This window comes from Carassius auratus, chromosome 23 (assembly GCF_003368295.1).
Source record: "Carassius auratus strain Wakin chromosome 23, ASM336829v1, whole genome shotgun sequence".
NCBI lineage: Eukaryota > Metazoa > Chordata > Actinopteri > Cypriniformes > Cyprinidae > Carassius > Carassius auratus.
Window position 1 is genome coordinate 11,042,116 of NC_039265.1, and position 24,649 is coordinate 11,066,764.

The 24,649-nt window shown below is 37.5% G+C and overlaps 1 protein-coding gene across 4 annotated transcripts; it reads left to right on the forward strand.

Annotated features, from left to right (window-relative positions):
* The first annotated feature begins 3,706 nt into the window (after nucleotides 1-3,706).
* LOC113041294 (G-protein-signaling modulator 2-like) lies at nucleotides 3,707-24,512 on the forward strand. 4 transcript variants are annotated; one of them, XM_026199749.1, is made up of 15 exons: nucleotides 3,723-3,846; nucleotides 11,112-11,179; nucleotides 16,592-16,813; nucleotides 16,906-17,041; nucleotides 18,355-18,494; nucleotides 18,695-18,818; nucleotides 19,124-19,239; nucleotides 19,964-20,119; nucleotides 20,215-20,323; nucleotides 21,301-21,439; nucleotides 21,860-21,936; nucleotides 22,026-22,286; nucleotides 22,406-22,565; nucleotides 23,489-23,709; nucleotides 23,795-24,512. In XM_026199749.1, exons 1-15 carry the CDS (start codon nucleotides 3,760-3,762, stop codon nucleotides 23,966-23,968), a joined length of 2,190 nt encoding a protein of 729 aa, XP_026055534.1. In that variant the 5' UTR covers nucleotides 3,723-3,759; the 3' UTR covers nucleotides 23,969-24,512. The 4 variants fall into 4 exon arrangements, with proteins under 4 accessions (XP_026055537.1, XP_026055534.1, XP_026055536.1 ...); XM_026199751.1 differs by having other exon boundaries at nucleotides 22,089-22,286; nucleotides 23,795-24,507; XM_026199752.1 differs by lacking the exon at nucleotides 11,112-11,179 and having other exon boundaries at nucleotides 3,707-3,846; nucleotides 23,795-24,506.
* Nucleotides 24,513-24,649: the final 137 nt, after the last annotated feature.

Below are 24,649 nucleotides of genomic sequence, written 5' to 3' on the forward strand. Positions count from 1 at the left end.
ACAGCTACTTTTATTTTCAGTATAAATATGGAGTTGAACACAAGGCTTCACTCAAAAAAATCATGGAAAGGATTTCCACATGATTAATTTGCTTTATTTCAGCATTATGCAATTCTGTTACTCCAATTTAATGTACTTACATTGGGTCAACTTAATTTATTAAGGTTGATTCAACTTATTTACTATGGTTGGGCAAAGCTTAATTTAATAGTGTCAGCCCAACTAATCTGCAATGTTTTGGACAATGTTTTTAATAATTAAGTTCATTTTACAAAATAAGTTTAAGTAAACTTAAGAACCCTTAATAGAGTCAACAAACAACAAATGAGTTAATTGTACCTGAAAATGTTAAATAATGATGACATAAAATTTGAATAATGCCATTTTAGGAATGCAACCCCCTTGCATTAGGATCATGAGCAGCTGATTAAAATTACTTTTCATTAAAACCTTTCTATAATTACAGCTTATCAAGCATATCACAAACATATTTAAATTACAAAGCAACATTTCAAACCGTTTGTTTCTTTGTTTGTTTTTTTCTAAAACTTATTAGAACAACTTAATTGCTATAAATTGTATTACTCATCTACCTATCTAATGGTGCTACACTTCTCCAAGAGGGTGACAGAATAACAATTACCCATAATCAGGCCCGTCGCAACAAGGCAGGCAAACCAAGCAATTGCTTGGGGCCCCGAGCTGACCTGGGGCCCCAAGACAACGACTGGTTAAGAATAAAATGCAACGACACTGTGTGAGCGCCCCTTTGATCGTCAATGCAGTAAGGTGTAATGACACTGTTATCGGGATCCCCCTCAAGGGGGCCCCTCTCAGTAGTCTCTGACAGCAGCCAGCCAACCAAGTCAAGTGATCTCTGCTTTTTTTTTTTTTTTTCGAACGGAAGGAATATGGTTACTGTAGTATGTTTTTTTTTTTTTTACGGGATAAGGAAAACGCAGATCAGAAATCGCAGACTGCAAGGAGTCAGCAGTGTTTTGATTTGAGGGCTCAGGCAAACATAAAGAGAACGTCGTGGCGTGTTTCGATTGCAAGAATCGCGGAATCCAGTCATAAAAACGGAATTTACAATTTAACGCAGAATGACACGTAATTTGCCAAATTTTGAATGAATGAATTAAAAATAGGTCATTGCGCTTACATCAAACCACGATACGGACTAATATCTGTAAATATTAAGCAGGAACAGTCTGTTTAAATATGAATCCTGCATGTTCTGCGTGTCTCTGTTAATGAAAGGAGCAGAAGCGCGTCTTCCTTGAAGACGCACTGAAGCGTGCGTGACGCTCGCGGTGATTTCAGTCTCGCTTCTGATGTCTCACTAAATAAGGATGTGAACACATGAACAACATCTACAGAACTGCTCTTAACAAAAACTTTAGTTTGCTTAATTTTCAATAATTAAAAGATAAATTAATGTTTGGTGTTTAATGTGCATCTCAGAAAATGCTTTATTTAAAAACCCACCTGAATGGCACTTAAATGCACTTAATTAATCTGTCAACTTTATTGCCATTGTTCAAAGTACAAGTACAGACAGAGAAACGGGGGGCCTCTATGTCCATTTTGCTTGGGGCACCCAAATTCTTTCAAACGGCCCTGCCCATAATACACTACAGAAATCCTCAGCCAATGAGATGCAAGTCTGTGTTGGTTTCACTTATATGTTACCTTTACGCAAAAATGTTATGTTGGCTGAACAAATAATTTTTAAGTAAAGCTGACAATACACACTTTTTTGTTGAATGAACTAGATTAAATCAAGTTCACATTGTTAAATAAATTTTTTTAAGTAATCATAACATGAACGGATTAAGTAAAATTAGCAAAGGTGAAAGTACATTTTTTTGAGTGTTGATGAAAAAATACTGTGATAAAGATAAAGCATATTTATAATCATTGAGGCTTCTGCAGATTTATGTTTTAGGAAGATTGTCCAGGGTTTATTTTTTTACTCTTTTCTTTCACCGTTCGACTCGGACACAAACACAAGAGATTTTAATTTGATGAAGGTCATGCATGGTGTTCTTCTTCACCGCAGAGAATGATGCTCTTGCTCTTGTTTTCCAGCTCAAATATCTGAACATCCTTAAATCGAGAAGCATTTACTGAAATATAAATGAGTTCATGTTTAAAACAAGAACAAATATCTGTCAGCGGCTAAGAAAAACAATATTTTTGACCTTTTTTTAAGAATTAACCAATAAAAATCTAAAAATGTATATATTGAGTAGATTATATATCTGAGGTCATTATGCATCTCCTGCAAATGTCTTGGTTTCACGATGTTCATATATTAGCACTGGAATACAGAGTGTAATAATTTTTTCTTCCCCAGACTATTGCTGATGTGAGGAAGCAGTGAGGAATCCGCTGTATAGTGATCATGCTCTCTGCCCTTAAACCTCTCAAATCTGAATATATACGCCAATGAATCTAATTTTATATAGAGTATGAAGAGATCTGTAATATACTCGACTGTATGTAATGAGAAAATAAATTACTTAATGCAACATCCATTATTTCTTTGCTGGGTTTAAGTTTTTTTTTAAGAATGATTGTCATCTTTTATTATAAACATGAGTGCAGTATTAGCATTTGTATCAACATTATTAGAAATGTCTGAATGAATCAGAATCAAACGATTAAGTGATTAATGCAGAGATTTTCTTCCTTAGTATTTTTGTCTTGTTTTCTGGTATAAATTAATGCTTTCAAACGATTAATCGCTTTAGAATATGAGCTGGATCATTCTGTCGATTCATTCAGGGTTGCTCGGGGTTTAGTACAAACACAACATTAGTCTAGGGAGGTATTGTCTTGTCTCTTGGAAATGCAGAGAACAGCTTTCCTTAAGGCTGTCCTTGTCCTGTTTGCAAATGGCTAAAAGGGAAGAAAAAAGAATACATAGAATAAGTTCAATGTTTGTTCATTGTTTGTTCATGTTCGTTAATGAATTAACTAACATTAACTAAAGGACTATTATTCTAAAGTGTTACCACTTCATCTTTGGAAATAAGTAACGGTAGTGAAATTAAAGAGATAAGCTTCAGCTCCATCATTAATCTAGACATTCAAAGTGCTCACTCTGTATATTGTGCTCAAAACATCATTTAGCTTATTATATAATTGGCAATATAGCCTAAGTAAAAACGTAATAAGAATTCATTTAAACCTTGAATTCTTATAAAGTCTCAGCTTTCACTGCTAACTACGTTAGCGATATAGCTAGCTATATATATTAATAGTCTGACACTGGTGGTTAATTAAGCTGTCAACATAATGTTAAAAATGACCAAAAAACATCGAGAAAGAACAGCTGAGTCTTACCTGTGAGGGATAACACCCCGAGATCTGTTTTTATTATCGTGTGACGGTTTGTAGGTGTCCAATCTGTCTATGAGTCAGGTACGTTTTCTTCTGTCCTGATGTGAGAGTTGCCCGCTCCAATATGGCGGCGACGTTGACATGCGGTCGAGTGGCGTCGATGTATTTATATGTCTATGGACGAAACGGTTCGACTGAATCATTTTAAAGATTCGGTTAATAAACGATTCGTTCGCGAGCATTACTTTAGCACTGAAGCATTATGATGGCGAGGCGTGGCGTTTACAAACTCCTGTGTAATGATTGGCGTGCCAAAGTAAAAGACGTTTTCCTTTTTTCCGAGAAAAAAAAAAAAAACTTAGGAAAGTGTCTTGAGAAAACATGGCGGAGTAAGAGAAATAAACTTTACTGATGCTTCCTGAAAAAGCCAGAAACTCTCCCACCACAGGACATGTAGCGCGGTTACACACTTTAAAGCTGTTCAAATCTGAAACTGAGGTATGAGTTTGATTTCGTTTCTCATTGGCATATTTATGTTTGTGCCCAAACAGCTTGACTTCTCCTTCTCTGAACTATTTTGTAGCATATGCGTTGCAATGTTTACTTCCTCGTCTTTTTAAAGTAGCCTATGTTCCTGCATACATTTTTTTAAGGTCTAAGGCAGTTTCATCCAAAAACGCTTTTCTGCCAGACAAAATTATCTTTACAGTTTATCTCAAAGACACGTCAGTAGGCTTTATGCTAACCAGGGCATATGAGTATGTTAGTAAGTATATGGTAACTACAATCGGTTTGTGTCAAAACATGAAAAAAAATATTATTTTTAATTAATTTGTTTATTTATTTTTTTAAATAAAAAAGATTTCTTGTGGTATCATTAACCACATTTTCAATACTGGAGTCCCCAGTAAAAATAAACATATAATATTTACATTTCAATGTATTTATAACAATAGGCCTAACATAATATAAAGTAATATATAGCTTTTATTTTATGTCTATTTTAAAGCATTTTATTAATTTATTTGTTTACTTCAAATAGTCTAGACAGGGTGGTTTTCATCAGTAAGACTCATAATTGACAGTAATGAGAATTACAAGTAAGAAATGTAGAAGTAAAGCAGTGTTTTTTTTATTAAAATGAGAATTGAGCAAAAAAAAAAAAAAAAAATGTGTGAGCTGAGTTCCAAAGCATCCTGTGAGATTTTATGAGAAACACCTGGAAAGGCTCCGGCTGCAAAAATGGACACAGCAGCTCTTGTGTTTGTGTGCTGGAGTCTTAATGAATCGCAGGCGTTTACAGTGTACAGGCTGAAACTTTGTGTTTTATTCTGTTCACAAAGCTATTGTCACTATTGTAGAGACTTTGAATGCGTGGCTCAATGACTCTGGAACTGTTAGCATAAAGAAAACATGAATTGAAATGATGGTGCAGTTGTTTCTTTATGAAAGTGGTGCAATATTCCTGGCATGACTGTTTAGTGAAATTACCCTGCAAAGGATGTTGAAATCTCAGCCAAAAAGGAAAAATCATAGAGCATGTCTTTATCACATGCTTGAGTAAAGACATGGTTGGACATGGCCTGGGCTTTGCTTGACCAACTGGCTCAGGATTTTAGGAAAGGAGCCAAAACCACAGTGTTTGGCCTAATGTGGTTTAAAATACAGAAGTGTTTACAATTCATATCAAATGAAATATTTTTTTTATTTTTATTTGTTACTCAATACAGCAGAGATGGAGGACTCGGCCCTTTCCTGAGTATTCAGATTATTGGTTGATCTAGTTTTGAATGTGAACAATGCTTTTAGATTTCTGCTCAATACAAGGAATTCCTGAAGTACAAACAAATATGATTTATGTTCATGTTGTGTTTTCACACTGTTCTGTTTCTGCTCAGGATAAAGTTAATTCAAAGATAAAAGTGATATCATTGTTAACTCGCACTCTTGCATTCCCAAACTTAGGACATTCTCCTTTGCAGTATTATTTTAGTATTGTTTATAAATATACTATTGAATAATTGAATTAGCTTTTATATATATTTTTTATTTTAGGTCAAAAAATGTTAGCAATTTTGTTATGACTTATGTTTTGTTAGTTTTTTTTTTTAGATTAAATTTTTTCTTCAGGTTAAGCATATTTTATATCAATTGCAAGACAACGTTTCTAGTGTTTTCATGTGTTTTTTTTATGTTTTTAAACTAATATTGATAGATTAGATTTATTAAAAATATTTTTACAATAATTTGAACTTTATTTCAGTTAAAAATTAATAATAATGCTAATGTTATTTATTAAATCATCTTAGTTTTTAGTTTAGTTTTAGTTAACAAGGATATGGCTGAGTCTGTGGAATACAAAAGAAAATATTTTACAGATGCCAATGACCAAAAATAATGATAAAGATCTTGCAACTCAAGTTCAAGTATTCTGAAGTCATACGAACATTGAGTGATAAAATCATTAAAAATCCATCCATCCTCTTCCTCTTGATGTGGAGGAGCAGCGGCTCTACGCTGAGCTCTTTCCGAGTGGCGGAGCTCCTCACCCTGGGTGCTCCTAAGGGAGCATAGGTGAGAGTGACCATTAGGGCTGGGATAAACTATTATTTTTTTAAACGATTAATCTAGCGATTATTTTTTCGATTCATCGATTAATCTAACGATTAATTTTTCAGACCGATTCGATTTCGATTATCTCCCCATTAACTGACTACTAACAATTTATAAATGTTGATTTACATATCTGAATGAAAAAAACAGGAATTCTTTAACATTGCAATATATGTTTATTGCTCTTAAAATTACAAAATAAAAGACTGACTAAGAATGCAGTACTTTGCACTTGTATAGAGATAGCATTCAATAAAACCTTGAAAACACATAGCTTACTGAACGCATAGGCCTAGCTTACTGAAAAAAAGTTCTTCTTTCAGATGAAAATAACAACTTGATGTCTAGCATTCAATAAAAATGTCATGGAGGAAAAAAAAATCTCCGAATGCTCCACGTGAAACTTTGGCGTTCCGCTCTTTTTCTATCGTGTCTAATGATTTTGGTTAATATCTCGTGTAGTTTGAAGACTGTGAGTGCGCGAGAGCGCATGAAACTTTGGTGTTTCTCCCTTTTTCTATCGTGTTTAAAGGGGGGGTGAAATGCTATTTCATGCATACTGAGTTTTTTACACTGTTAAAGAGTTGGATTCCCATGCTAAACATGGACAAAGTTTCAAAAATTAAGTTGTACGTTTGAAGGAGTATTTTTGTTCCCAAAATACTCCTTCCAGTTTGTCACAAGTTTCGGAAAGTTTTTTTCGAGTATGGCTCTGTGTGACGTTAGATGGAGCGGCATTTCCTTATATGGGTCCTGACGCACTTCTGCCGGAAGAGTGCGCTCCCGTAAAGCACAGCACTGAGAGGCTGAGCACAGACAATCACTGATCAGAGCGAGAGCGTCGCGAAATGTCACAAAAGGAGTGTGTTTTTGGTTGCCAGGGCAAGACAACCCTGCACAGATTACCAAAAGAGAAACAGCATTAAGGGACCAGTGAATGGAGTTTATTTTTACAGAGCATCAACGGAGTTGTGCAAGTGTTTTTGTTTGTTCCCTGCATTTCGAAGATGCTTGTTTTACAAACAAGGCCCAGTTTGACGCCGGATTTGTGTATCGTTTATTTCTTAAGGACGATGCAATCCCAACGAAAAAGGGTCACGATCGTGTGTTGGAACCGCAGGCGGTGAGTAAAACTGCTTAAAATATCTCTGCCTCCTTGTTAGTGCGTCCCCTCCCATGCCGGAGACCCGGGTTCGAGCCCCGCTCGGAGCGAGTCGTTGCTGCTGCTGCTCTCGTTCAGTTTCAGCCTCGGAATCTGATTCTGGATCATAAATAAACGGCTGAATCTGACTGTAAGCCATGGTTTGTTTTGGATGATGGTTTTTCCCTCATGGTAATGACACAGCTTCCACATGCTCTCAACGCAAAAGCCTACTCGCGCTCTTGATTCTTTAGCTCCGCCCACACATCACACCTCCAGCCGGTCGTGTTTTTCCAGTAAAAATCGGTACAGACTATCACAAGGGAGAGAGAGCAAGAAGCACTCGTGTTGTTTGAAGACTGAGAGTGCGCGCAGCCGGTGCTCTCTCTCGTACACGCCCGGTCATCATACAAAATCAGACATCAGAAGACTACAGAGAACTGTTCGGACTGCTGAAAGGATTATTGGTGCTCCCCTGCCCACCCTTCAAGAACTGTATACATCCAGAGTGAGGAAAAGGGCTCAGAAAATCACTCTGGATCCCTCACATCCAAGTCACCCCATCTTTGAACTTTTGCCATCTGGCCGGCGCCTCAGAGCCGCAAACACCAGAACAGCAAGGCACAAGTACAGTTTCTTCCCCCAGGCAATCTACCTCATGAACAGTTAAATGTTCCCTACTTATGCTTATAAACGTGCAATATCCTTATATTTATTTGTTAACCCTCCATCCTAGAACATTCCTGCATCTCACTCAATCCTATTCCATTATCATTTATAGCACAATTGTTTATACACTTATTTATTTGCCAATTTGTAAATCTCTTTTTTTTCTGTGTGTTGTTGTCTCTGTGTACTGGAAGCTTATGTCACTAAAACAAATTCCTTGTATGCGTAAGCATACTTGGCAATAAAGCTCTTTCTGATTCTGATTCTGATTCTGATCACTCACGGATCAAATAAGGCTTTGACACCCGCCAAAAAAAAAAAAAAGATCAATGCAGAAAAACCCCTAGATTGGTTATAACGTTGGACAGAATGTTGATTCGGCCATCGCGTATATTCAGCGCACATAAGGTAAACGTTTTGCAAACGTTTTAGAGAAATAAAAACAGGTCGACGAATCGTTGCGCATATTTTGCGTCAACGTATTTTTTGCATCGACGTCATCGATGACCTCGACGCGTTGTCCCAGCCCTAGTGACCATAGGTGAGAGTAGGAATGTAGATCAACCAGTAAATCGAGAGCTTCACTTGCAACTCTTTCTTTACCACGACAGACAGATACATCGACCGCATCACTGCAGAAGCTGCACTGTCTGTCAATCTCCCGCTCCATCCTTCCCTCACTCGTTAGCAAGACCACAATGTACTTAAACTCCTCCACTTGAGGCAAGAACTCTCTACCAACCTGAAGGGGACAAACCACCCTTTTCCGGCTGAGAACCATGGCCTCGGACTTGGAGGTGCTGATTCTCAACCCAGCTGCTTCATACTCTGCTGCAAACCATCCCAGTGCACCCTGGCCTGATGAAGCCAACATTACAACATCATCTGAAAAAAGCAGAGATGAAATCAATTCGTCCCCAATCCGGACATCCTCCAACCCCTGGCTGCGCTTAGAAATCCTGTCCATAAAAATAATGAACAGGACTAAATAAAGGGCAGCCCTGCCGGAGTCCAACATGCACCAAGAACAAATCTGTCTTACTGCCGGCAATACGAACCAAGCTCCTGCTGTGGTCATACAGGGACCGGACAGGCCTTAACAGAAGGCCCTGGACCCCATATTCCTGGAGTACACCACCCATAGCATGCAGCAAGGGACATGGTTGAATGCCTTCTCCAAATCCACAAAGCACATGTGGATTGGTTGGGCAAACTCCCATTAACCCTCCAGCACCCCAGCAAGGGTATAGAGCTGGTCCAGTGTTCCACGACCGGGACGAAAGCCGCATTGTTCCTCCTGCCGAATTCTCCTCTCCAGTACCCTGGCATAGATACAGACGGTTGGTCTGGGAACGCCCCCGGGAATGCCCCGTCACGTGATGTGATTTTAGCCCATGGGGGAAACCATTGCCTTGGCGCCAATTGAAATAAACGGGACAATCCCGCCGAAGAGTTGCTGTGTCGTTTTCTGTACCTCCAATAAACTAACAAATTATGAATTGAAGTTCTACATCCTTCCTAATAAACATACAGAGCCGGAAAGGATTACTAAATGGCTACAAGCAATACGTTTTGAGGATGGTCAAGGGAAGTTGTGGAATCCCAAGTGTGTGTGCAGTCGGCATTCATCACAGGCAGGCTATATTAACATCGTGTTCATTATTAACGTTATCAAAACTGTGTAAGGTTGTTTCAGAAAGTGGAATGCATATATAATTAGCCTTATCATTCTACCTGAAGCAAAACTATGTAACGTTAGCCGTGGACACGTAACAAATTACTTTTGTGTCAGAACTTTTACACTTTCATTCATAAATTGGCCCCATCTGTGTTTGCGAAACGATTGAATCGCGGAATCCAGTCAAAAATAGAGCTTGCTGTATAAAGCAGAACGTCACGGGATTTGGCTATTTTTGAATGAATACATATACATTAGGGCTGTAAAATTAATCAAATATCGATATGGACTAGTGTATATGAATATTAAAGTTAAAAGAGACTACAATTGTTCTACGTGTCTCTGGGAATGAGCGCTCAATATGTGCATTTTGCCATTCAGATACACACGATGCTCGCAGTGTTTTCCCCCACGCCGACTCCGCCCTCGCCACGCCCCCAGCTATGACTAGATGCCGACTGTAGAGTGTAGTTGGAACCATAGACAGTAAAAGAAATGGACACAGCGACCCCATTGGAACTCAATTGAGACAAATGAAGCCCAGTTTTAGCGTTTTTTAGCACTTCCGTTTCTGACGCGCAGACTCAAATGAAGCTTGACGACGTCAGCAACCTGTCTGACAGATGTAGATCTTCTAGTAGCTGTGCTTGCAAACTGCCATCGTTAATCTTGCAGAGACGGCGAGCTTGAGCGGGGAGTTCTTTGTCGTGAGTGAGCAGGAGTAAGTATTCTGATTAATTATTTTGTATAGTATTTTAAAATGTAACACCAGTACGCCATGTTAAGATAATTGCCTGCGAGCTTCTCCTCCTGTCTGTACGGTAATGCCACAGAGAGTCAAGTGGTTATGACGCAATCGTTAGCCTATTTTTTACAAAAACTGTTTATACGGGGCCATAATGTAACATAGAAGGTAATGGAGCCCTTTATACATTGTCGTGTATCTTTAGAAATAAATAATGGACAAACAGAGTCTTTAAACGCCTCAGATGTAAAGTTATTCGCTGTCAAAGTGACGCCAAAATGAATGGGAGTCAATGGGAATGCTAACGCAAGTGAAGTTCTGCTAAAAGATGGCAGCCTCCACCCGACTTCAACTTCCGGTCGAGTTCCTTGCCCCTTGGTTGGAACAAACCCTCCAGTCCCCCTTTTTGAAAAGGGGGTCCACCAACCCGGTCTGTACCCGGTATGCACCGAACCGAATCAGATCGCAGATTTCGCTGCTTTATTTCAGTGCCTCCTAAATGTCTGAGCGATAGATTGAAATATTTGTCCTAGTTCTCCGAAATGTACACAAGAAGCATGGGCATCGCTAGGCTTTTTAAGCGGGGCTATAGCACAGACAGCACTCATTTGAAAATGAGTAAGCTTGGGAAATGAGAGCATCCAAAGAGTGTGTGAATGCTATGGATTTATTTTAAATCTTTTTAATGTTCTTTAATGTTATCCTTTTTAGTCTTTTTTTAATAAATAAATGTATTTATTTTTATAGAAGTATTGGTTCAGGCACCGTTTAGGCACCGGTACTGTTTTAAAAGTATCGGAATAGCACCTGTATGGTATAAAACCCAATCGATATCCAACCCTACACTTGAGAAAGTTGGGGCGGATCTCATCCACCCTTGGTGCCACGTCACTAAGGCCAGTTTTTCATGTCCACAGAGCCGAGCTGCCTTCAACCGCTGCCTGATCCACAAAGCACCAGCCCCTTACGGTTCCTCCCTCAGATGGTGGGTCCACGGGAGGTACCATATTAATCGTCTTAGTTTTAGTTAACAATGACATGGCTGCGTCTGTGGAATACAAAAGGAAATATTTTACATACGTCAATCAAAAAAATTATGATAAAGATCTTGCAACTCAAGCTCAAGTATTCTGAGGTCATACAAACTTTGAGTGAGAAAAACATAAAAAAATATAAGTAATTATTTTGTCAAAAATGCTTATTTGCAAAAATGCATAACCATATTCAAACATATTGTATAAAGAAGCATTGCATCAGGTTTAATATCAGCAGTGCCAAGTGGCGTTGAGTCCTTGGTATTTTCCTCACACAAACCTATCATATGACTTCAGAAGACGTATAGTTTGTGAGTCATATGGGCTTTTTATGATGTTTTTTTTTTGTCAACTTTGTAGCTAGACAGGTTCTAGCCACTTGAAAGTACATTTTTGAAAGTATAACCACTTGTGTTGCTTGGAACAAATCAACTCATAAGGGTCATCTGAGTCCCTTCAGATGAAAGCATTAATCAAGATTATAAATGGTGATGTTGGTCTCAGTCTTCATTTTAAATTAAAAACCATTGTTTTTCCCATGCGCTGGTTTGTCCGACACTTGCCTGGTTCATGTCAAACAGCCACTCTTTGCAATAACCTTCCACCCCCCCAAAAAAAGGGTATTTTGATGATCGGATGGTTGCTCGCGGGGAAGTCAAGAGACTTCCTTATGTTCACCCATCCACATGAGATGCAATATGATACATACTAAGTCAGAATTAGTTTGTAGGGTGGAAGTGTAGCATGTTGTGATTAATCAGTCATTGACTGTTTTCTTAGTGAAATCATTACTTACACCTCTGTGTGTGTGTGGGGGGGGGGGGGTTGTGGGAGAGAGAGAGAGAGGCTCAAATTTCTTAGACTCTTTCTTTAGTGTCGCTCGCCTGCCAGATGGACGAGGGTTCAGATCCGATCCGTAGATCTGCATGGACATCTTCACTCTTATGTTTGTCTATTGTTTTAGAGTTATGATGACATGATATTGGATTATTTCAAAATCTGCAGGTTTGCTGTTGGGTTTTTTGTTTTAAACTTGGACTTTTACTATGAATTTAAATGGATGTGATTGCAAAAGACGAGGATCAAGCATTTCATGTTCGTTCCAGGTAGGAGAACAGACCCGTCTTACCATATGTTAACTCGTTTTACAGGTCATCCGTTCTCTTCTACCTCTATCTTTATCTGGTCTAAGCAACCAAAAGATTTCAAATATGTCGTTCAGCGCTAGAGTTTGTCATTCATGTGATCCACTGACGTGCACTTGTTTTTCCATCAGATAAACAGGGTTTGAAATGTAATACAGTGTGTGGGTGGAGGCCAGTGAATGAGGGCTCAGGTTTGTCGAGAGATCTCCTGTGTGTGCATTTTTAATAGGTGTGTTTAATAATTAAAAGGGTGGGTCATCCGTTGTTGCACTAGTATTTTGTCCGTTTGTTTTGCTGTCGTTCATCCTGAAATACTGCAGGAGCATTTTACAATGGACCTGAAAGATGAGTCAAGGGCCTGTGTTTCTTCCCACATATCCAGCTGTTACAGAAAATATTGGCGAGAGCGGGGAATGGGATTGAATCTGGCATAATTTGGAGCACATGCACAAACCACTACCCCACGGCTCCAACAGGGTCTTGAAGTTTGGATGGGATGGTTCATCTAAACTTGAACATTTCATCATCATTTGCTCACCTTTATGTAACTGCAAACCTTTCTTTTGTAGAACAGAAAAGGAGATGGTTGAAAAGATTCTTACATTGCTCTGAAAAGCATGAAAAACACGAGCATAACAGGAATCCATGCGTGCATTTTATTCCAAGTCTTCCAAAGCTGTACAGAGACTGTTCCACTATTTTATGGTAAAAAAGTAATTTAGTGAGTATCTTTACTGCTATCAGAAATCATTTCCCAATCTAAACTGTTGCATTTGGTCATCACCTTATTATTTTTAAGTTTTAGTAATTTGTTTTAAGATTTAGTGCTTTTGTCATTTTTATTAGTATTTTCTTTCTGTTTTAGTAATTGTTTTAGTAATTGTAGTTTATTCACTAAAATCATTTCTGAACATGTTTACTTAACAACAATGATAGCAGCTTAATTTACAACTTGGACATGCACCTCACACAATGCTCTGGTTTGGCTTTGGAAGACTTGTAATATAGCTTCTGATTTAAGTGTACTATTATAATACTTAAAAGTAAGTCACAACTCATTTTGTATGGAAAAAGGGACATTGTGCTAAACCATCTCCTTTTAAGTTCCACAGAACTTAAGAAGATTTGAGGGTGAATAAATAATCATAACATTTTCATTTTACATTAAACGGCCCCTTTAAAGACTGAGTTTTAGAAATGAATGGAAATAACGAACAACATATGTCTGGCGTTTTAGTAAGTATCAATGAAATTCATGACTTCATGAGGAGTATGAGTTAAGCTCGGCCTGCATCCCACTTCGCTGAGGATAAAAGAGTTTAGAACATGTGAACACGGCCAGCCTTCAGCTGAGGACACTCTGGGCAAAGCGCAGGATTTAATGGATTTTCCCGGCGTGGCCCTGGTTACCCGAGTGTTTCTCTGGCTGGAGTCGATTCGTTCTTCATGATAAAATCTCACTCTACTTCAGCAGAAGATTAATCGATTCTGGCAGGTTTTATTCCTTCACAGCTCTAAAGCCTTTACCTTCTCTTTCTCTTGCTAATTGTGGTTTCCAAGGGCTTCTCTGTTGTTTGCCAGGAGGATGTTTGAGTACAACCCAAGTTAATCACTGTTCAAAAGTTTGTGGTCAGTAAGGTTTTTTTTCTGTATCTACTTTTATACATCAAGGATGCATTAAATTGATCAAAAGTAACAGTAAAACTATTTATAATATTAGAAAAGATTTCTCCTTCACAAAAACACTAATGGCCCAAGCCAAAAGTCTAACTAGACCCTCATGTCTACTTATGTTTTGTGTCCTTCATTCAGTGTTGCCTATTGTATTATGACTATTTAAACTATCCTCAACAAGTCACATGATTGGAGGTATCATTCATGTGTGTTACGGAAATGGTGTAGTGTCAAAGCTTAATTCTCAGGCTTATGGGTTTGTTCTAATCCTTAACCTTGAGTATGAGTAAGGAATAGTAATGCATGCCTTAGCAAGCAAAGCTAATTAATTACACTTGGTTCCAAAATGGGTTTTTCACAGTTCTTAAAATAACCTTTCTATCTTAGTTTGAAGAACAAAGTTTGTACAATGGAATGATTCCATAATTTCTCCATGGAACCATTGCCGTTTTAAAAATAAGGTTCCAAAAGTTCTAAAAAGGTTCTTAAAGGTTATAGAACTAATATACCAACAAAGATTCTTTATTTTTAAGGGTGTAAGTGTACATTTTTTTTTTTATGAGGTTGGCCCATCCAACTGGAACAATGGGTGTAGGAGCTGTTCAAGATTTCCTCTCTTTCCATCCTTTGCGTGTGATAATCTCCATTTGCCCTCTCACTCATAATTGGAATTGACGCTTGCCACCAGGTGTCCGTAGATGACACTGGCACGTCGCACTGTTGCATCTGTTATCAGCAGGCTTACCGCTGACCCTCCGTTTATGTGTCCGAGACCCGGCATAATCTGCCTCTGCATGTCAACAACAAAACATTTGACTAGCTACAGCCTGGTTTGGTTGTGCAGAGGCTTCTCACAGGCGTAGAGGCTTGAGAAAGGTTTCACAGTGTCTTTTGGAAGAGGTCGGTCTGTTTCGGGATGTGTCTGAGAGGGTGGAAGCCGTGGGTCTCATGCATCACCCTGTGGAGAACTAAACATGTCTATCACACCGGAGGAAAGAAATGCATGAAAAAGATTAAGATGTTTAGACGGTGCTCTGAAAGTTCCAAAACGAAAAAGGAAAAAAGGTGAGGTTTGTGAGATTTCCTGCACACATATGTGGTTGCTAAGGTGTTGCCGGGGTGTTGGAGGTGATTGCTCATTGTTTTTAAAAGCCATTCAAAAGTTTGGTGTTAGTAACATTTTGTTTTTTTTATTACTATTATTATTATGTAACTTTTGATCAATTTAATCAAAATCAAACATTATTATAGTTTTTTACACAAGATAAGCTTATGCTTTAAATAAATGTTGTGTATCATGGTTTCAACATACACAAACATATCAACAGCATAACTGTTTTTTATCATTGATAATGGCAAATTGGCATATTAAAATAATTTCTGAAGGATCATGTGACTGAAGACTGGAGTAATGACGCTGAAAATACAGCTTTGCATCATAGAAATAAATAATACTTTTTAGTATCATTGTATTCAAATACAACATGCATGTTTATATTTTGCAAGTATTTTGTCATGCTTTAGACAGTTTAGAAGTATTGAAGTCAGCCTTCTGGTGATTGGTTCATGCTGACATTCTTAGTCACTCTGTGAAACTCTTTCAACTGCTCATAAGGGAGTCGTCATGTTTTAAGTGTGTGTCAGCCAAAAAGACCTTTTCAAGAACTTGTGTAGACAAAGACCTAATGGTGCTAGTGTTGTAATAATTCTTTCTAAATTTTGCTGCCGTTTCTGTGGAATACTGTGCATTTGCCACAGACACAGGAAACATATTTACAGTAAAGACTTAAAATGAAAGCTTTTATGATGATCTGGGCCCCTCATATTTCCTCATCTGTGAGGCCTCTGTATGTAAATATAAAAGTAGAGTATCTGACTGTAAATCTTGAATATAATTAAACACAAATACTAAACTGCTTATTAGGTTTAAGTTGCTCTTTTGTTTTACTAGTCTTATTAAAGTGACAGTATTAAATAGTCTCTGTGCTCATCCTAGTTACAGCTGTGGTAAACCGATGTTTGGTTGAAAATTAACCAATAAAATGTGTATGTTTGACTGTTTGATTTAATTTAAAATGTAACTTATATTTTTTTTTAATTCATTATTTATCTGCTACCTTTTTTTCTTGACTTATTTTATTTTATTTATTTTAGTTTAATTTTTTTTATATTATTGATTTATTTTGAGTTTGAGTTTTTATTAATTTATTGCATTTATTTAGCATTTTCCAAAGGGCACCTATTATGCCTCATTTTACAAATCTTGGGTGTCCCCAGAATGTGTCTGTGAAGTTTCAGCCCAAAATACCCCACGGATAATTTATAATAGCCGCTAGAAAATGTCTTTTTCGGGGTGTGTCTAAAAAAAGAGCAGAATCAAAATACTTTGATAATGTACGCGCACAAACACGGTTAAAACAATAAGTACTATAGTGAAATGATAATCCCAAAGCAGTATGAAGTGATAAATCTATTCAGGTAGATTTTGAAGCAAATTTTTTTATTATTTTTAACAAAACAACAATTTTCTACTGTCCCGTGCAGGATGGAGGCCTCATGTCTGGAACTAGCTCTGGAAGGTGAGCGTCTGTGTAAAGTGGGAGATTACCATGTAGGTGTCTCCTTTTTTGAGTCGGCCATCCAGGTGGGCACGGAAGACCTGCAGATTTTGAGCGCCATCTACAGTCAGCTGGGCAATGCCTACTTCCACCTGCATGAGTACAACAAGGCGCTGGAATACCATCGGCATGACCTCACGCTTACCAGGTCTGAATCTGGACGCTTATGTCACTGTTTCAAAGCTAGTAGGATTATGTCCTTATCTGAAATAACATGTTTTGTTATTCTGTCTCTTTCAGAACTATCGGAGATCAGCTGGGAGAAGCTAAAGCCAGTGGTAATCTTGGAAACACTTTGAAGGTTTTGGGTCGCTATGATGAAGCAGCAGTTTGTTGCCAAAGACATCTGGACATTTCCAGGATGCTCCATGATAAGGTAAGGGGGTTTAACACAACCAAAGGGCCTTTCAATGCAATAGCTAAACCCAAAATTAAGTTTTGGTCGTCATTAATCATTTGAAAAGCAAAATATGATATTTCAAAGAATCTACAGTATAATTCTCATGAACCAGTGGCATTCTGTATTGATGTCAAACCTGGATTTTCAAGGCACAGTGTACATACGTGCGATGTGTTCGTGTGAATTAGATCTGATGGCTATCATACAGCTGTCATCATCAGGATGAGAATATCACGTATTGAATGGTATTGACTAATTTTATGGCACTTTTTTGTACTTTTTTTTGTCATGATATGCTTGCAGAACCAAAGAAAAACAACATGCATTTATTAACTGATTTAATTTATTTACTAATGCAACAATACAATTTATTTACTTATTTATTGATAAACTGTTAATAAATGAATAAAATTGTTTGTATTATGTTTTTTGATCAAATACAATTTTTACTTTTTTAAATAGAAGACTTAAAATAGATACATAAATAAAATAGTAATGTTTTATTAACTGATCAAATGAAACTGACTGTTCAAGCAAATAAATAATAACTGGATTGTGAGTATTAACTAATTTTGTTTTATTTTTTATCACTTTCCCATCAAATGTTAATGTATTGTTATCAACAAAATATTTTTTAAATGCATTTATGGACTGCAAATATTGATTTAGGAATGTAAATAATAATTCAATTAAAATTGAATAAATGAAATAGTACAAATAATACAAAATAAAATAATATAAAAAAACTCAAAATTACTGACTTACTAGCTAATAAAACAACTGTTTAAAATAATTTACTTTTGCTGATATAATTTGCTCATTGTTTAAAATAGAGATGTAAATCATATATAATAAAAAGATAAAATGTTCAAAGATTTGTTGACTGATAATGTTTTTTTAGTAAAGTAAATAATAATTATTTATTGATAAAAATAAGCTATTCAAAAAAATATTAAACAAACAACCAAACTGATGGGATTACTTTGGAAATCATCATGAAGATACATTCTTCATATTTTTAAACACTTTTTTCTATCTCCAATGTTTAAGGGTGAGTACATGATGACAAAATCTTTCTATTCCTTTAAACTCTGTTTGAATAGTTCATGGCCAAGTCTGCCTCGGATGTTTTTGGAAGTCCTGTTATCCCGAGACACCACTTGATCTATTTTAACAGACCATAAACCTAGTTTAAATGCAAGCCGTCTATCAAGCCGTTTTAGGTGTGTAATGAGTGTGGACTGACTGTTGTGTGTGTGTGTGTGCGTGTGTGTGTGTGGTTTTGTTAGGTGGGGCAGGCCCGGGCACTGTATAATTATGGGAATGTGTACCACGCCAAGGGGAAGAACATATGTTGGAGTGGTATGGACCCTGGAGAGTTTCCCGAGGAGGCACGCATCGCTCTGAAGAAAGCAACAGAGTACTACGAGTGAGACAGCCTGCATTAGTTTTTTTATTTTTTCATTCCTTTGAACACCCAAACCAGTGTGTAGACGACATTTCAGAAAATATTTTTTAGAGAGAGCATTGCAGAGACTGCAGTAGTGTTTTCCAAAGCTTTCCAAAAGCTAAAGCTTATATTGTTTTATCCCTGCCTCTGTATCTAATACTGCACCTCTCGGTTTGAAGAGCGAATCTGGCCATCGTGAAAGAGCTGGGGGACAGAGCGGCACAGGGCAGGACCTATGGCAACCTTGGCAACTCACACTATTTGCTCGGAAACTTCCAGGATGCTGTTCTGGCTCACGAACAGGTATTTCATACGGAGAGTTTCCTAAATGAACAAGCCTGTTCACTCAAAAAACTGAAAGTGTCATAAAAATGATGGATAAAAATGCATAAACTGGCAAATGTCGCATTACTGCACAGAAAAGGTCTGTATTGTTATGTTTACAATTTTGTATATGTATTGCAACTGTAAATATTTACTAGATATACAATAATAATGCAGATCTTGCAGTGTTGTACTCCGTACGTCTGTCATGCAGAAAATGCTCTTGATTTCATGAGTTATGCCTAATGTGAAAATGTGTTTTGTTTGTTTGTTTGATTTTACAGCGTCTTCTTATTGCAAAGGAGTTTGGAGACAGAGCTGCAGAGCGGAGAGCTTATTGTAACCTCGGAAATGCATACATATTCCTTGGAAAATTTGACGATGCAGCTGAACATTACAAGTCAGTTGGCATTTTATTTTGTTTATTTATTTTTTCTCTATTTTAGTCCAAGTTTTTAACATAATATACAAAGCAAGGAAAACAAACAAAGCAGCACGCAATTTTTTTGACAAATATTTTATTACTTAATATCTAGAGCTAGGAATACGAAACAAAGCAACAACTGTGATAATTTAATTTAATAATTAATACATTTTCCTCTTTTCTCTTTAATTTATTTTATTACAGACGTTATATTTAACCCCTAAAAGTAATGTTCAAATTACATTTTTGTCATCGCAAGACAGAGAGAAAAAAAGTAACAACCGTGATTATTCCCCCCTTTTTACATTAATGTTTATTTTATTATAATTCATTTACAAATTATAATTTATTTACTTTCCACTTTCCTATTTATTTAACTTCCATTAATATAGACATTATATTATAGCCATTATAACCCATGTTTGTTTTTGTTTTTTCTCGCAAGGCAGAGAGATAAACCTGTATTAATCGAAACCTTGAACCTTAACCAAAATTGAGCATATATAGAAATCTGAATAGACTGGGGTCAGATATACTGGGAGCCTCATGCATGGATTTCTTCAGCAGTCTTATATACAAGTGCAATGGCTAAAATATGATATTACCATGGTACAAGTCAATAAAAACGTCAGCATGTCTGTACTTTGCTGTTAGACGAGCGGGAGTCATATGATGAGTTGATTCTGGTGTTTTCCTGCAGGCGGACGCTGCAGTTGGCGCGGCAGCTGAAGGACAGGGCCGTGGAGGCTCAGGCCTGCTACAGTCTGGGTAACACCTACACACTCCTGCGGGACTACGAGAGAGCCATAGACTATCACCTCAAACATCTCATCATAGCTCAAGACCTCAAGGACAGGTACACTGTCACTGACACTTCCTGCGTGTGCTGCTGCTCTTCCTGACGTCTGACGCTGGCTCTGGCTCTGTTTGTGTGTGTGTGTGTGTGTGTAGGATCGGAGAAGGAAGAGCATGCTGGAGTTTAGGGAACGCCTACACCGCGCTGGGAAACCACGAGCAGGCCATGAGCTTCTCTGAAAAACATCTGGAGATCTCCAAAGAGGTGTGTGTGTGTGTGTGTGTGCACTGAGATAACACCAACACACTTCCTGTCTGCACAGTAAAGCCCACTGGTGAATCTCAAGGAAAAAAACAGTAGAAAAAGAAAGAATGGCAAGAAATTATGTTTTAAATCGGAAAAAGAAGATTGTTTTAGGATTATGATTTTTGTATTATGATTATTATGGTATTTTAATATAATTACCGTACTATTATAATTTTAATTCACATTCTGAATTAAATATTTTTTTTTTTATATTTTATGTTTTCATTTTAATATTTCTTAAAGTTTTTCTCTCTCTACAATTTTAGTCATTAAACTTAAATGTAAAGAAAACAAGGAATGTTGCCTTGACAGCTAGCTTTTTGTATATTATTTCAGCTAATGGTTGTTTTCTTTCTAGTAATACAATTTTTTGGGGGGGTTTTTAGTTAACAATAGTAACTCTGATCATGATATAATTTTTATGTCAATTAAAATTTTCAGTTTTTCACCCAAATTCTCAGTTCTTAAAAGCAAGCTCCCATTTTGTCCCGTTACTGTCTCTGATACATTTCTTTGATTTAATCAGCTTAAATTAACACGTTTGTGATTAAAAACAAATTTAACATCAAAATCGAACAGATTTCTTAATGCACACTCCTGATCTTATTGTGAATGCTTTGTCATAGTTATTCCACTGGAATCTAAATAATTTCCTCTCAAGTGACTTTTCTTTTCTCCTTATGTAGCATTAGACCTGTTTTAATACAGTTAGCTTCATTAGAACACTAGATTTGAATGGGAAACAAGCTAGAGCAGAGGTGAAATGCAAAAAAGCAGAAGTGGACTGTTTCTGCTTAATTTTCATTAACATAATGTGAATGGTAAATATTCTTATTTCTTTCATTAGATTTCATTAGTGGTTGAATTGAGTGTGTGTTTTCTGGGGAAGCACTTCCAGTAATGTTTTTTCCTTCCTGTGTGTGTGCGCTGCTCAGATTGGAGACCGTAGTGGGGAGCTGACGGCTCGAATGAACGTATCTGATCTGCAGTTAGTTTTGGGTCTGAAGCAGAATAATTCAACCACTAACAGCTCTGCCTTCATAGAGAGTCCAACCGGTGACAGCAGTCTGCCTGGTAACTATCCTCAAACATTAAACACACAGACGGCTGTTGCATTTGTATTTTGTACAAGAATCCTGAAAAGTGCACAACGTTTGGTTAGACTTTATTTCATGCTGTCCTTGTTACAGTGTGCTGTATTTTGGCATATTGAAAAGTTTAGTTTGAGAGGACCATATGTTTGGTGTTAGGAGTTTGGTGGTAGTGCCACCTACTGGGGGAAAGCTTGAATATCCTCAAGGTTTGAATATCCTCCTTGTGCTTTTCTTTAATTTTCAGGATCATAATAATATATACATTTAAGTTATACTAAATAACTTTGTGCGTGGTCAATATGCTTGACAGAAACAAATACTAGTACATTTATGCAATATATGCTTTTAATACTCCTGATCTACAGAATGAGTCACAGCCAGCTTCTTTGTGCTTTTGTAGATGGAAGATCCAGAGGAAGCAGGAGACACAGCATGGAGAACATGGAGCTCATGAAACTCAGCTCTGACAAAAACATGGTGAGAGATGCGCTGTGGTGCCTTTATGAGTGTGCTGAATACGGACTCTAATGTTTTTGGATGGTTTTACTTTTCTTTGTTCGTGTCAGTGTCAGGATTCAGACTTGCATATCAAATCGTTTGCTGACAAAAGTGTTGCCTCATCTGTCCAGGACCAGGCCTTTGAGGAGTCTACAACCCCTCAGCAAACCAAATCGCCAACCAAATCATCCATAGCCAAGACATCTTCTAAACTTTTCTTCATCAATCGCTTTAGGAGCAAAAAACACAGGCCGAATGGGTCAAACTCCAGTCCACCAGCTGAGAACCACAGCACCAGCAGCCCACCTTCAGCCCGTCCCAACAAACAGGTCAAATACTGATCTTTTCTGAATGACACATGAGCAATAGAAAGTTGTCATTTTAAATGATAAATTATACAAAATATTTATTATGAGTGTTATCATTCCTTGAATGGCTTTTCCCACAGTATCCCCCAGACACTCTTGGTGACGATGGCTTTTTTGATCTTCTGAGTCGTTTTCAAGGCAGTCGCATGGATGACCAAAGGTGCTCGTTACAGGAAAGCCTAAGCCGTGTTCCCGCCGCTTCCGTTCCCTGTGAAAGCCCACCTGTAGCCTCGAACAAACGTGAGTCGTCCTCCCTCACTGACCTCTATACTTGGATATGAAGGAGCATTGACATGACAGTGATTTAACGCAGAAAAGTAGGAGCAGGTGATTTGAAATGAAAAAATAGGAGCAGCAACTTACAGACAATGACAGTAAGAACGCACCTTTAGTTTATAATAATAATACCAGTGTATAGCAGCGCATACAGTGACAAGCAATGTGTAGACTGAACACTATAGTGTTGTCACATGACAAAATCACAGCCAATCATACTTGAGGTTTCAAATACAGTAGCTGTTACAAACAGAAACCAAAATGTCCTGTTGTTTATAGCAAAATGTCAGCCTTCTACTTTTGCACATTAAAACATAAACACACACATACATTTTTTTCCCCATGCTTTTATTTTTTAACAAAATAAAAAGACCGGGGTCTGTAAGATTAATGTTTTTAAAAGAATTCATACTCTTAAAGGCTGCTGTTATTCAGTCAAAAAATTCAGTAAAAACATAATCATTTAAAATAAAATTGTAATCTATTGTAATATTTTGTAAAAATGTAATTTATTCCTGTGATCAAAGCTGAATTTCAGCATCGTTACTCCAGTCTTCAGTGTCACATTATCCTTCAGAAATCAGTCTAATATGCTGCTCAATAAACATTTCTGATTATCGGTTGTGCTGCTTTATATTTTTGTAGATATTTTTCTTTCAGGATCCTTTGATGAATAGTTAAAAAAAACACCCTTTGTTATAAGATTAATATCTTTACTGACACCATTTGACCAATTTATTGTTTTCTTGTTGAATAAAAGTATACATTTCTGTTAAAAAAACACATTTCACAACAACAAACATCAGTTGTGTTGTGTGTATTTTAGTGTGTATGTATTTTAGCAATGTTTAAATGGACCGCTTTGCTCTGTTTTGAACCTCGTTTAGCTATTTCCACGTCCGGAGCGGAGGCCTCGGCACAGCCTGGCCATTTCCTAGACCTGCTGGCCAGCTCACAGAGCCGACGGCTGGACGAGCAGCGGGCCAGTGTGGACAGTCTCCCGGGTCTCCGGCTGGACCAGCGCCACAGCCAGGACGTTCTCAGCAAACTCATGGCCGATGACAAAGAACCAGATGAAGACTTCTTCGACATGCTGATTCAGTGCCAGGTTAATGTTGTTTGTTATATGTGTGCATGGAACTATTAACTCTTCCTGAAAGCGTATGTTCAATAGCTGTTTTTGGCTTGTACAGGGATCCAGACTGGATGATCAGAGATGTGCTCCTCCACCTCCTCCCACCAGAGGCCCTACAGTCCCAGACGAAGACTTCTTCAGCCTCATCCTTCGCTCCCAGGCCAAACAGATAGATGAGCAGAGAGTCATCTTACCTACAGACACAAGACCACTTCAGAGCAATCCTGACTGACATGTTCTTTATGAAGCCAGAATAATATTTTAGGACCTTGCAACCTCACTGAAGTCTTACTCCTGAATCATTGCCTTGATGAAAATCAGAGCCTACAAGATGATTTCTCCTCTCACTTAACAAGGTTTTTGTAAGAGGAGATGCATGAAGTTCTTTTATTCTCTCTTCTACCATGATCTGAACTGGATTCAGATATTCAGACATAAGACATACGCTAATATTCAGACCACGACCGCAGTCTCTTTCTCAGGGATTCAGTACAATGCACTGAAAGTATTTCATTCACCTGGATAACTGGATGGACTTACTCAGCGGTGGATTAGGATGTCTGAACTTTTTATATATATTTTTAACACTAAACATATATTAGTTCTGTTTGGATTCTTTCTTTGACTTGAAATGTTATGTTATATATTTTAATACCAGAGGAGCAATACTCTATATTCATATTTTTAGGTTGTACATCAAGCAGTCTGCAAAAGTTTGGATTTATGTGAATATAAAATTCTAGGTTCTGGAAAGTGTATAAGACAAGAATGTGTTACTCATTTTAAATGACAAGAGGAATAAAGCCTCGTTTGAATAGATCCCGCTCAATTACACATCACAAACTGAGTTTAGTATGCTGGAAATATTTTATTTGAAGCTGAAGCTGCACAGGACAGAGTAACCAACACCATG

What these genes read in the sequence shown, in the direction of transcription:
- LOC113041294 (XM_026199749.1), top strand. Translation starts at nt 3,760, where the DNA reads ATGCTTCCTGAAAAAGCCAGAAACTCTCCCACCACAGGACATGTAGCG. An exon ending in GATGCAGCTGAACATTACAA is followed by an intron (nt 19,240 to 19,963) that starts GTCAGTTGGCAT and finishes GTTTTCCTGCAG; the next exon opens with GCGGACGCTGCAGTTGGCGC. An exon ending in GCTCAAGACCTCAAGGACAG is followed by an intron (nt 20,120 to 20,214) that starts GTACACTGTCAC and finishes GTGTGTGTGTAG; the next exon opens with GATCGGAGAAGGAAGAGCAT.